Consider the following 14630-nt stretch of genomic DNA (forward strand, 5'->3'; position numbering starts at 1 on the left):
CTGAACGTTGGGAGGTGTGTGTGAAGTGTCGTAAATTAAACCATGTAGTTGATGGTGTAAGTATGATTGGTGAGTTGACAACAGGGATGTGCGTGGTTGCACATTTGAAACATTTGTGGGTGGTATGTGCACATATTTGTCATATTTGATTTAAGTTTTCTTGCTGTGTTCGCTCATACTGCGTGAGTTCTGTCGACATGGGATATTTTTGGTCATACCTGCTTTATCTTAGTGAATCAAGCTTGACTTGCGTCCGATTTTGTTCACGGTGTACGATCCGACAGATTTCTGTCTGACTTAGTAAATATGCTGATTTGGATGTAACTTACACTGCGCGTGCAGCTAAATGAGTGTTATCATAACTTACACATGAATATGCCTTAGTTATTAATTTTAAAACTATGTATAGAAATGTTAGGTTTCGATAATGTGTGTACATAATATTGTTCATTGTAGTATTTAAAGTGTATAAACTATCGGATAACAAAACCTTTTAAATTCAGTGAAAAAACTTTAGTTGAATTGACGTTAAGGTGAAACTTCAAGGCAATAAATCCCTAAACATTCAATAGACAGATCAGGCAAAACCGCCTTAATTAACTACTTGCCCACTGGTGCGCAGCGTATGACCACAATGATGACATCAGGGATTACATCACTGGTGACATCATTAATTACATCATATATGACATCACTGATTACATCACTAAACACATCATATATGACATCACTGATTATATTACTGTTTTAAAACATACAGTGGGCACAGCCAAGGCCATAGGCCATCGCTAGGGTTCCAAAAGACATGAAGGCTGTGGCCACTTAGTGGGTGTAAAAGAAACATATTGGGGTAACATAAACAGTGGACACAGCCCGTAAAAAGACTATGGCACAACCAAACCATTGGAATTCACTTGAATTAAATGTGCAGTTAAGTTGACCAGATTTAATGCAACAAAACCCTTGAAATTCAGTGGACGTGGGAAATCATGACCAGCTTAACTCAGTGCATTCCCGTTGCAAAGCCCATATGCACATGCATATTATAAGAAAAGGGATTCACAATGACGTACACAATGGCATTGGGGGGACATGGCATTATGGGGGACATCCAAAAACTAAGGTGGGGACCCCTACATGGGCATCTGGGGTAAATTCAATATATACTAAACAAATAGGATGCCCTATGTGCTGAAAAACTCAATAAATGTGTTTCAGAAAACGCATGCTGAGGGCCAGAGAGTGTGTTCTTATTAAAAATATATCATTTTATTATGTTACAATTTCATAAAATACATAATTTCTTAACAGTTATAAGACAACAATTCATTTCTAACAAACATATATTTGTAGTAAACATAAGTTTTTTTGGGCAAATAACACATTTTTGTGTAAACATTTCTTCTATACATATATCGCTAATACACATTTCAACCATTCATTTTCACAACCAACATATTATGTTTCAGCTAAAATGTACTTATTATTGTTTTCAATTCCTACATGAATTGAATTTAGCAGAAAACCTTTGCAGTGGGGAAGCACGTGTGCCTTGGTTTGCTAGATGCTTAGTGAAGGTAAAAATGCCTTTTTTTGTGTAAAATCTGATACACCTTTACAGCCACTAGCACTTTAAAGACCTAAAGCATAATGACGAAACACCACTTTTGCAAACAAGAAACATATTACGTTTCAGCTAAAGTGTACTTATTATTGTCTTCAATGCCTACAGGAATTGAATTTAGCAGAAAACTTTGCCCCTGAAGTGGAACTAGAAAATTTGTATTTACTCACTAAACGCTAGTGAGAAGACACAGTGGGAAACCATGAGAATTGGAACTTTTTTGCAAAGCAGCAAAAAGAGTTTTCAAAAAGGATGTTTAAAGGTATAGATGAGATTGCCTTTTTTCACAAATATTTTTAAACCTTTCATTATGGTGCACCTTTGCGGGCTTATATATATTTGTTTAAACTGACATTTGAGCTTTAGCAGGAATGTATAGTAAGGGTGTTTCCTGGTTTCGATTTGAAGACAGTTGGGTACTTATTGGCCCATCCTAACAGTGGTAATTTATTTACCTTTTTGTGAACAGGGAGATTAATTAACCCCAAGCATTCTGGGTTTGAGTCTATACAAAAATTTGAGTTTGCTCCCCATTCATGAAATAACGGTAGCATACTGAGGAAGTTCAGAGATTGTGTTTTTTAACAATGTTGTTTGCCTATGTTTTTAAGCATTAGTTAATGTTTTAAATCATTGTGTTGTTGTTGTTTTTATATTTTGTAGCATTGATAAGGCCTTTGAATAAGTCTATTAATCCTGAAGAAAACGTTGACCAATGGTTATGAAAAATCTGGCCAATTTATGTCAAGTCGAAACTATACAAAAGGAAATCCAATGATGTGAGGAATACTACTAGAATAATCTTGGATACTTGTAGTTGATGTATAATGGTGGACTGTCAAAGTAGGAATATTACTACTGCAAAAGTTATTTGGAATGTCTTTATACAAACCAGATTTGGCTGTGAAAATGAATGGTTGAATTGTGTATTAGAGATATATGTATACGAGAAATGTTTACACAAAATGTGTTATTTGCACAAAAAACTTTTGTTTACTAAAAATATAAGTTTGTTGGAAATTATTTGTTGTCTTATAACTGTTTAGAAATGATGTATTTTATGAAATTTTAACAGAATAAAATGATATATTTTTAATAAGAACACACTCTCTGGCCCTCAGCATGCGTTTTCTGAAACACATTTATTGAGTTTTTCAGCACATAGGGCATCCTATTTGTTTAGTATATATTGAATTTACCCCAGATGCCCATGTAGGGGTCCCCACCTTAGTTTTTGGGATTTAAGAGGAGCAACTTTTTGCTGTGTGGGAAGACGGTGCCTTCACCTTTTTTCTGTTTAGCAGTGAGGTTTGATTTTATCTCTCACAGCAATTCTGCCTTCATTTGCAGTTGGAAGCATCCTGTGTACATTCAGATCATGGCTGCATCTGATGCAGTTTGGTTTAGCAAAGAACAATTGGCAGAGGTAATTAAAGGGCCATCATATATTGAGAAGTTACAGGTAGACAATGTGACAGGGGAATACCTAAATATTTCTAGTGAGAGTATTAATAGGCTTAAAAAGAAGAAATTTCGTACAGAAATGCACAGCCATCTCCTCACTGAATATTTAAAGAAAAATATAATTTCGATAGGTTTTTTGGTCTGTAATGAACCTTGCCTTTTTGTAGACGATGCAGAATGCAAACATGCATTTTCAGGCATTGGTACCAAATGTAGTAGGGATAGGATGCTGTTGACGATAAACACAGCTATAAAAAAGAGTATGTTAGTAGAAGAAGAAATTCAGAAAGCTAAATTAGCCTTTGTTACAGACAAAACTATATTGAACATCAAAGAAAAATGAGAAACCATTGAAAAACAAGTTAATGAGTTCATTAAAATAACAACAAATAAAAAGATGGAAAAATTGGTTAAGGAGATTAAGAATTTCTCTACGGAGCTAGCATATCCCTATTTGAGCCCTGACTATCAAGGACCACAATATTGGAAGGATCAAGACAATAGCACTATGGGCGTACCTAATAGAACAAAGCAAGTGACCGTCTCTGATACGTCTTCAGTTGATGGAGAAGGCAGCCAGAGGGGCCAAAGAGGCAATCAGTACAACCCCAGACAGAGAATAGAGGGCGTGCGAGGGGAGGCAGGAGAGGATTTAAAAATGCTTCCCTTATTTCCCCCCCGTACGGCTATCCCCAAGGGTTTGATATTCAAGGAAAAGGTTTGCCTTTCCCTCCACAGGAACTCCCTTTTCCACCTCAGCAGGTAGGACCACCGCCTTTACAAAATGTGTTCAAAACGATAATGTCTTACAGAAGGTAAGTTCACCTTCCTCAGTATTCAACCTCTCTAATAGGACACTTTCATCAGAAGAAAGCTGCCTTTTGGAAAAAGGCTTCTCCTTTATCCCTATGAAGAATCCAAGCCAGATGGAGACAGAAATAGAACTGCAAGCCTTTCTACGTAAAGTTAGACTTAAAGATTTTTTTGGAGTGAGTGAAACGAATAGTCAAATGATAGGGGCCAATACCCCATTTAAACCAGCTTCCTCCTTTACCCCTACATTGCACATAATTTCAAAGGAGACAGCAACCTTTGAAAAAGCCATACTACAGGATTTTGGGGCTGTTTATGAAGGGAAAAACTGTGAAAAAACATCAGAACATAGTTTCAATTTCTCCAAAACAGATTGGAAATGCTTGCCGTCCTTAAGAAATGACAAATCTGTGGTAATTAAAAAGGCTGATAAGGGAGGAGGAATAGTCGTTTGGGATGCACATAACTATGATGAAGAAATGATGAGACAACTAAACAACACAGATATATATGTCAAACTACAAGGTGACCATACTGAGTCCGTTCTGAAGGACACTAGAGAAATATGCAATACAGCTCTAGAAAAGGGTATCTTAAACAAAAAAGAATTTTTGTTTCTGACTCCCAGTAAGACTAGGACCCCTCTAACATATATATTTTGCCCAAAATACATAAGACTACAACTAATCCCCCAGGAAGGCCTATCGTATCCCTTTGTGGGTCCATTTTAGAACCCATTGGCCAATATTTGGATTTCTTTATGAAACCACTAGCTAAATGAACACCCACTTACTTAGCGGACTCTACTGATGTGATCCGAGCTGTGGAATTGTTACCTTTCAACGCAGATAGTGGCCTTCTGATTACTCTTGATGTTGAATCTTTGTATTCAAACATTCCACAACTAGACTCAGTAAGAGTCATTAAGAAATGCGTAGACACAAGGGTAGATATAGACACTGTACCCAGTGACTTTTTAGTTGAGTTACTTGAGATTGCATTGACCGAAACGATTTTTTGTTTCTGACTCCCAGTAAGACTAGGACCCCTCTAACATATATATTTTGCCCAAAATACATAAGACTACAACTAATCCCCCGGGAAGGCCTATCGTATCCCTTTGTGGGTCCATTTTAGAACCCATTGGCCAATATTTGGATTTCTTTATGAAACCACTGGCTCAATGAACACCCACTTACTTAGCGGACTCTACTGATGTGATCCGAGCTGTGGAATTGTTACCTTTCAACGCAGATAGTGGCCTTCTGATTACTCTTGATGTTGAATCTTTGTATTCAAACATTCCACAATTAGACTCAGTAAGAGTCATTAAGAAATGCTTAGACACAAGGGTAGATATAGACACTGTACCCAGTGACTTCTTAGTTGAGTTACTTGAGATTGCATTGACCACAAATTTATTTCACTTCAAGAACCTGCACTTTATGCAGATTAAAGGTACTGCAATGGGGGCAGCTTTTGTCCCGAATTATGCAACATTATATACGTGGGCCTTCGAAGAGTGTAACATCTTGGCAGAGCACAATCCTTTAAAAAAAACCATTGAAATTCTACAAAGGATACATTGATGACATCTTAATAATATGGGACCGAAAAGAAGGTGATCATCTTGCCTTTTTTAAGTGGATAAATTAGCTAAATCCTAATCTGAAATTCACAATACAGTTGAATAATAAGGAGATCCCATTTTTGGACCTATTGATTAAAGAAGCCAATGGTGTTCTATTGGTGGATTTATATAGGAAAGAGTCAGATAGGAATATCATCCTCCATCATGAAAGTTTCCATTCACAGGCGCTTAAATACAATATCCCATATGCATATGGTCAGTTTCTTAGAGCACGTCGAAACTGTTCCCAATTAGAGGATTTTGCAAAACAATCTAATATTATTGAAAACAGACTAAAGGAGAGAGAGGATATCCACCTATACTACTAAGAAACTCCAAAAAAAGAGCTAGGTATCAACACCGGAAGATATTACTGTCCAAGGAAGATGATGACCACAGACCATCAAATGATCGACTTGTATGTGCATTAACATTTAATGCACATCAAAATAAGATAAAAAAGATCATAGCCAAACATTGGCATTTGCTTCATCTAAACTTACCGACTTTGGCTAAACCAATGTTTGCCTTTAAGAAAGGAAAGAATATAAAAAATTGGATATGTAAAGCAGATATGAGTAGTATATAAGATAAACAACCATTAATTAATACTCAATGTGGTATGCCAGTAGTCTTAGGCCATTACCCCTGTGGTGGATGTTGCAACTGTAACCTTACCACACCCTGCAAAAACATCACTATTAATAAGAGGACTTGGGCCCTGAGGGACCATACCACGTGTAACAGCAGAAATGTAATCTATGCTATTGTATGCCCTTGTGGAAAAACATACATAGGCAAGACATTGCGCCCAGTGAAATTAAGAGTCACTGAACATAGATAGAGCAAAACTAAGGAATAAACAGCTTAATGCACCTCTTGTGGCTCACTTTCTGGAATTTAATTATAACCCAGATACTTTAAAATGGTGGGCCATTGAGAAAGTAAGAGGTACATATTTAGCAAATACTGCCAAAAGGCTTTCGCAAAGGGAATAATGGTGCATTTATCATACCAAAAGTTACACTGATGGGCTCAATTCTCAGGAGGAATGGAGTTAATACATCTGCTGTGGTTAGCATGCCCTTGTGTCTAGAAATGTTATGAACCGGTGTTGGTAGTTACGTTATTCTCAAATGATAAAATAGGCATTTAGGTGTGCATTTTTGATTCATTTGGGCTGTATTAACTTATTTAGCCTTTGTTGCTTTCCAGCTTTATACACCGGTGAGCGATTTTGCTCAAATAAATTCTGAAGAAATAGTCTGTTTTTTGTTTCTATGCCCATATTCTGGACTTGTGTTACACTGAGGTAACACCTAGTCCTCTTTCTATCTCCTTCATGTTTGAAGGAGTGGCCGCATGATTGGTAGACTTAAGTACAGCTACCCTTTGTAGGTAAGCAGGAAGAAAACCTTTTTGATCCATTTGGGCTGTATTCACTTTTTAGCTTTTGTTGCATTCCATCTTTATAGATCAGAGAGGGACTTTGCTCTAATAAATCCTGAAGAAATAGTCAGTTTTTTGTTTCTGTGCCCAGATTCTGGACTTGTGTTACACTGAGGTAACGCCTAGTCCTCTTTCTATCTCCTTCATGTTTGAAGGAGCTGCCGCGCGATTGGTAGACTTGAGTGCAGCTATCCTTTATAGGTAAGCAGGAAGTAAACCTAGTGCTCAGTTTGGCGCAGCTGACCTCCGTGTTGCTGTTCCTTGCGTTGTTCCGAGCAGGCGAGGCTCTTGACCTTGAAGCAAGCACTAAGGTAAGCTAGTTTAGGACTCTCTCTCAGACAAATTATTATGTTAAGTAAAGAGAAAAGACCATTGACGATTCTATTTTTCTTTCTCCCCCCCTTCCCTTTTAGTTAATAACAGATGGACGAATTGTACAGTGGGGAAGCATGTGTGCATTGGTTCGCTAGATGCTTAGTGAAGGTAAAAATGCCTTTTTTTGTGTAAAATCCGATATACCTTTACAGCCACTAGCACTTTAAAGACCTAAAGTATAACGATTTAACACCGCTTTTGCAAACAAGAAACATATTATGTTTCAGCTAAAATGTACTTATTATTGTTTTCAATGCCTACAGGAATTGAATTAAGCAGAAAACTTTGCCTCTGAAGTGGAACTAGAAAATGTGTATTTACTCACTGAACGCTAGTGAGAAGACACAGTGGGAAACCACAAGAATTGGAACTTTTTTGCAAAGCAGCAAAAAGAGTTTTCAAAAAGGACGTTTAAAGATATAGATGAGATTGCCTTTTTTCACAGATATTTTTAACCCTTTTTTATGGTGCACATTTGCGGGCTTATATATATTTGTTTAAGCTGACATTTGAGCTTTAGCAGGAATGTATAGTAAGGGTGTTTCCTGGTTTCTATTTGAAGACAGTTGGGTACTTATTGGCCCATCCTAACAGTGGTAATTTATTTACCTTTTTGTGCACAGGGAGATTAATTAACCCTGAGCATTCTGGATTTGCGTCTATACAAATATTTGAGTTTGCTTCCCATTCATGAAATAACGGTAGCATACCGAGGAAGTTCAGAGATTGTGTTTTTTAACAATGTTGTTTGCTTATGTTTTTAAGCATTAGTTAATGTTTTAAATCATGGTTTTGTTGTTGTTTTTATATGTTGTAGCATTGATAAGGCCTTTGAATAAGTCTACTAATCCTGAAGAAGATGATGACCAATGGTTATGAAAGATCTGGCCAATTAATGTCAAGTCAAAACTATACAAAAGGAAACACAATGATTAGAGGAATACTACTAGAATAATCTTGGATACTTGTAGTTGATGTATAATGGTGGACTGTCAAAGTAGGAATAATACTACTGCAAAGGTTATTTAGAATGTCTTTATACAAACCAGATTTGGTTGTGAAAATGAATGGTTGAATTGTGTAGTAGCTATATATGTATAGGAGAAATCTTTACACAAAAATGCGTTTTTAGCACAAAAAAGTTTGTTTACTAAAAATGTATGTTTGTTGGAAAGGAATTGTTGTCTTATAACTGTTTAGAAATGATGTATTTTATGAAATTGTAACAGAATAAAATGATATATTTTTAATAAAAACACACTCTCTGGCCCTCAGCATGCGTTTTCTGAAACACATTTATTGAGTTTTTCAGCACATAGGGCATCCTATTTGTTTAGTAATTATGGGGGACATCAACAGGAGCATGCTGCCGAGATAAGCTGGTCATGACTTCCCACATCACCTGAATTTCAAGGGTTTTGTTGTATTAAATCTGATCAAATTAACTGCACTTTAACTATAGTTTTTCAGTGAATATAAATGTATATATATATATATATGTGTATATTGTTTTTCCTTGTATATGTTGGGAGATAGATGAGTAAGTAAGGTAAGCATTGCTCTTGAACCCTGATGGACTGATTCAAATATTGAATGTGCCTCTATAGGTCTTGTATTGTAGCTAAGTAGGTAGGTCCCATATAGAAACACATTTTTCCAGCATTTTTTGTGTGGCATTTGTATGAAATACAGGTGCTGTGCAAAGGCTGTACCAAGTTACTTCAAAATCCTCTTGGTAATTTTACCTAATTCAAAGGTCACATCTGGTTCCCATCTCCGACTGGGAGTCTTAAAGTTTACGCTCAAGTGTAAGGTTTTTCTAATAATCAAGTTTTAGCACATTTTGTAACAATTAAATCTAAAGGGCTCAAATGTAAGATTTTTCTAATAATCAAGTCTTAGCACATTTTGTAACAATTAAATCTAAAGAGCTCATTTTTGAGTCCCCTCGTAATTCGACAGTGGGGACCTGTACGTTTAAACATTTGTGTAAACGGGTCCCAGCCGCTGAACTTTCCTCATTTGCAAAGTCGAATGCAAATGGGGACTGGAAAAAGGCAGCAAACACTCTTGTATGCCATCCTTTGCACTGCACTGTGCAAATCTATTGAACACTTCCTGCCATGCAGACATGGCAGGCAGTGTTTATTATGGATTCCTATGGGGTCCGCTGGCCTTTTCGGAATCCACAACACTTGCGGCGGCAAGAACATCCATGCCAGCGTAGATTCTGTAGTATTTGAATGGTGGAGAAGAAGGGAGTGGCGGAAATGTAAGTTAGAATCTGCCCCTCCTCACTTTTGTATTAGGTACATTCTCTGCCATACAAATCAATGCAAATGGTGCGTTATGTGAATGGAAAGAGTAAAAGCCTTACACAAGGCTTTTATGCTTTTCATTTATATTATGCCACATCGGAAAGTGACCTTCTAAGTGATTTTGCTCTAGAAAGTCACAAAAGTCCCACAACAATAACTAATCTTCTAAAACTGAGTGTGCCATGGTATTAAGACTTCTTATATCCCACTTGAATCAACAGAGCTCCCCCTGGGCTTCCAATTGTGGCTGCAGATTTTTCCACTGCAGCAAATGTGAAGAGAACCCAGGATACACAGAGTAACCCCATCCCCTGGGAATTTACAATCCTTAGTACTGTACCTCAAGAAGGATTAGGGCTCATCAAGGAAACTTTGGAAACACATCAGGTCAAAAGTGAAACAATGTAGGGTCACTGCAGTAGAATAACAGTTTTGGATTTGTGGTCTCATGGGCCTTGTGGTCCCACGGGGTTTAGAGCGAATGGGAGGGAGGCATACCAACGGAGGATGATCTGCCAATATCGAAAGTCGTACAGGGCCAGAGAAAAGAAAGACACTCAGGAAGGGTCAGTCATAACGAGCCTGGTGGCCCTGATCAGCCACCTTATGTGTAAAGTGGGATGGAGTCATCCGTGTCTATGGCTGCCTGCAAGACGCTCAGGAGTTCAGTGGAAGATTAGGCCATTCCCAGCTTGGGACTAGGGTATGGCTGTGCAAGGAACGCCACCATTCATGCATTTCCTGGTCTTAAAAGTGTTGGCATGTGGTGGGGAGGAAAGGCGAAGAGCTCTGTGTTGCACTGAAAGCAGTTCTAGTGTGTCCTGCCTTCCACTTAGTATTGATTTTGGTAACATGCACCCTTGATGAAGGCAACTCCCCTCCAGTATTTTACTTGAAATGACCAGCAAGTGGTGGCAGTTTAGAAAAGTAATCAATACACTATATAGTCATATGATAGAATCAAGATAATCATGGCATTGTTATACACATTCAATTAAGCAACATCGAAACAATACGTTTAATGGGTACCATTCTCACCTTGAACATTTTGTTAATTCGAAATACAGGTTGAACTCCAAATATAAAGTATAACAAGTCAATTGGTAATGCAGATACTATGTCAAGCTGTGGAAGAAAGAACGAGAGCAGTGATTAAACAGAACCAGGATTCAACCATTCTAGGATTTCTGAACATTCATGGCCCAACAATTGCGAATAGACAGCAGTCATGCAGTGTTAGTCAACACAGCTTTCATTCAGAAAAATCCCTTACACCACCTAATACATATCAAATTCTATCACAATATAACAATGTAAAACATACATTTAAAAGATAAGATATTGAAATCTATTTATGAATCAGATGTAAATACATTTCACTTAATTTTCCAAATTGATTACCTCTCATAGCCCCAGCCACACATTGCATGGCCCATATTCATATGACATGATTTGTCATGGAAAACACAAATGAATAACCTAACATTGTCTAAATCCCAAGGGAACACAGTGAAGAGCAAACGTTTTCTCAGTTCATAGTAAAAGGAACAAAACAGCAGGAAGTGCTTTTAAGTTTCCCTCTCCTTCCGATTACACAGGCATATGGAGGACACTGTATCCTTACCTTTCCACACAGCTATGATTTTCAAAGTTGTTGAAATCTAAGAATTGCCACCTGTTTTAGGGCATTGACATTTGGGATGACGTGGACAAATAGATCCAGATTACGAAATGTAAGAAGCATATAGTGTTTTACTTTGTTTTGCCATATTTAGAGAGAGAACTCCCTCTTGAGCTCCTGTTAGATTTTTTTATTGATTTTTAAGAATTTTCGTGGCATTTCAGACTTCCAAGCCTCGTTCAGTCAGTATTTTTTTAAACCAGTCAACTGGGGCACTAATGGGGTACTACTGTGTTTAAAAATATCCTCCATAATATCCTTATTTAAACCAGCTTCCTTAGGTAAATGTTCTGCGAACCATCATAACAGGGGGCTGTCCCTAGTGGTATACAACATGGCAACCTGCAGATGTTTTGTACTACGACTCCCATGATCCTTCACCATTGACCATGAAAAATAGGGCAGGTAGGGGTTGTAGTCCAAAAGATCTGGAGACAAAGGTTGGAAACCATCCTGGCATAGACTAAATTTCAATATGATTTCCATAAGAAGAATATGTGCCTCATTACGGGTCCGCCCGTAACCGTGCCGGTAAAACCGGCAGGTTGCTGCCGAATCCAAAAAATATTACTTGTGCCTGACTTCCTGGTGCCACCGGGCTATTCTGAGTCCGGCGGCTGGGAAGTCAGCCGCCAGTAATTTTATAATTCCCCATTCCCATTGAGTCCCACAGGACTCAATGGGAATGGGTAAAACGGAAGCACCGGCACCGTTAATAACGGTGCCAGTGCTACCGTGAAACTCTGCAGGCGGGTGCCGTCCCGCCCACCAGGTCTAACCCTGGCGGGTGAGACGGTACCCGCCGGCAGAGCTGTAGTGTGCCAGTCCGGAAACAACTGTGCCGGTAGGCTTACTGGCACCGTTGTTTCCAGACTGGCACACTCCTAATGAGGCCCTATGTGTTGGGGTTGCTTTCCATATCCAAAAATTGGCTACAAAAATGTATCTTCTTCCACCAATTAAATTTAAATTTGATAATAGCCCCATTTCTGACTTGTGTATATTGCTATCACAGCTTCTTAAGCCTTGCATAGTGCAATGCCAAATTACGCTGATATGATATGATCTGATAAGTCATTTATAACACGTCTGTACACAAGTGTTAGTAGGCGCAACAAGACTAGGGAGGGAAGACAGAGGGAGGACAAGACGAACGATCTTACTAGGCCTTCTGTCATTCAGATCGTGAAAGTGCAAGAACGAGAAGTGCAAGGGTAAAGGGAGGGGGAAGTGCAAGGGAGAGAGGAGGAGAAAACAGGGAAACAATGCTCTGAGTAAGTGTGGCCAGGGAAGCGCGGCTCTGGGTAGGGCAAGGAGAAAAAGGGACTGTAGGGTTACTGTTACAGCCCATAAGTATAAGTGTGTGGTAGGCCCGGAGGTAGTGCAAGGGTGACTGATCAAGAGCCTGTTACTCAGTGAGATTCTGAGGATAGCCAAGCAACCAGTCGGTACACCAGACAGGCAGGCCAGGTAGGTCAGCAGGGGAGGGAGAGAGAGAAAGCAGAGGAGACGAGGAAGGTTTTGAGCTGCTGGTGGTCCAGTTCAAGTTTGAGAGGGGCAGGGAGGACATTTGAGAGGGAGGCACCTGCAGAGGAGAGATATTTATGCCCCACTCTCTGGAGAAGCGTCTAACCATTAGAGAGTTGGAGGTAGCTGAGTGAAGGCCTCGGGAACAAAGGTATTTTGGAAGCGAGCATTGGATGCAGTGCAGATCCCCGGACCCAGAAAGCCTTGTGGACAATGCAAAGGGTCTTGAACTTGATCCTTGCAGGACCGGGAGCCAGTGGAGAGATTTCAGGGCTAGATAGATACAGTCCCTGGGCTTGAGGCCAAGGATACATCTTGCAGTCCTGTTCTGGATCAGTTGTAGAGGGCGGTGAGTAGAAGAAGGCAGATTGAGAAAGAGGCTGTTGCAGTAGTCCAGCCTAGAGAGAACCAGGGCTTTGGAGACAGTGAGCTTCTGGGGGAAAGCGAGAAAGGGAGGAGTCCCTTTGAGGAGGTGCTGCTGGTAGTGGAACTTCTTGGTGACATCCGAGATGTGAGGAGTGAAAGAGAGTGGGTCAAAGATGACACCAAGGTTTTTTGCATCCCAGGGAGGCAAAGGAAGAGAGCCCAAGGCGGGCGACCAGAGTGAGAGAGCGAAAGCAGGGGCAGGGGTCCCAATGAGAAGGATCTCTGTTGTACTGGCATTACGGCAGAGATCGTTGGAGGCGCACCAATCCTGAATCGTGGATAGAAAGCCAGGAATGAGTGAGAGAGAAAAGGAGGCTATTTTTCTTCCCTATTTCTAGGATGCTTTGAAAGCCCATATTTTGCAGTGGGACTACTAAGGCATTTCTGCAGGTGTATTTGTATTTTATTGGCATTTTTGCACTTCTGCCAAAGCGCTGCACAAAGTATGAGAACTGGTACACAAAAAAATGAACAAATGGCAGTAAAGTGATAACAGTAGAATGAAGGTTACATAGCAGAGTGAGAGAAAAGGAGGTTAAGATGTAACCTGGTATGGAAGATGTGAAGTGAAGGGAAAGAGTAATTTCCAGGAGGAAGAGAGTTCCAAAGTTTTGGAGCGAGAAAGGAAAAGAAACAAAAGCAGGAGGGGGCACGTGGAGTTTTTGGAACAGAGAGAACATGTAAACGTTGGGAGCGTGGTGACTGCCAGGGACGGTAAGGAGAGACTAGAGAGCATAGGCAGGTGGTAGCTTGGCCATGGTAACATTTAAATGCAATGTTGAGAAAATGGAAAAGAAGACAGGAGTTGAAGGGACGACGAGAGATGGACAGAAGGGAGGCAGTAATAGAAGAGCAGGAAGGTAAAGAAAAGAGGATTTGAATTGCAGATTTGAAGACAGAAAGAAGTGGAGTAAAATACGAGGAGGGAAGACCAATAAGAAAAGCAGAAACGTAGTCAACGTAGGAGAGAATAGTGGAGAAGATAAGAGGTTTAGCAGCACGAAAAGTGGGGAAAGATGCTGTCCGATGTAGATTATAAAGATAGTAATGACATGTAAGAGCGCTTGTAGTATGTGATGGGAAAAAGATAGAGAAAGGTCAAAAGGGACACTGAGATTACGGGCAAGTGGAGAAAAAGTGGGAAAGGCAGGGGGAAGCATAAACCAAATGGAGGAATAGGCAGGGACGAAGAAGATGTAGGAAAGAAAAGGATTTCAGTTTTGGAAGCGGTGATATTAAGGAAAAAGAGAAGACATTGAGACTTTACAGCTAGAAGGTAGGCAGAGTCTGGATAGAATCAGAGAAAGAGGAAAAGGAGAAGAA

At 39.5% G+C, this 14630-nt stretch overlaps 1 protein-coding gene across 2 annotated transcripts in view; it reads right to left on the bottom strand.

Moving 5' to 3' along the window:
• Positions 1–14630, bottom strand: part of CNGB3 (cyclic nucleotide gated channel subunit beta 3) — a 1205394-nt gene that overhangs the window by 405748 nt on the left and 785016 nt on the right. For both annotated transcript variants that reach the window (XM_069621307.1, XM_069621308.1), the window contains exon 9: positions 10712–10798. In XM_069621307.1, the coding sequence (XP_069477408.1) occupies positions 10712–10798 (87 nt within the window). The remainder of the gene's footprint in view (positions 1–10711; positions 10799–14630) is intronic.

Source organism: Ambystoma mexicanum, chromosome 5q (assembly GCF_040938575.1).
Source record: "Ambystoma mexicanum isolate Mex_15411 chromosome 5q, UKY_AmexF1_1, whole genome shotgun sequence".
In the NCBI taxonomy this organism is placed as follows: Eukaryota; Metazoa; Chordata; class Amphibia; order Caudata; family Ambystomatidae; genus Ambystoma; species Ambystoma mexicanum.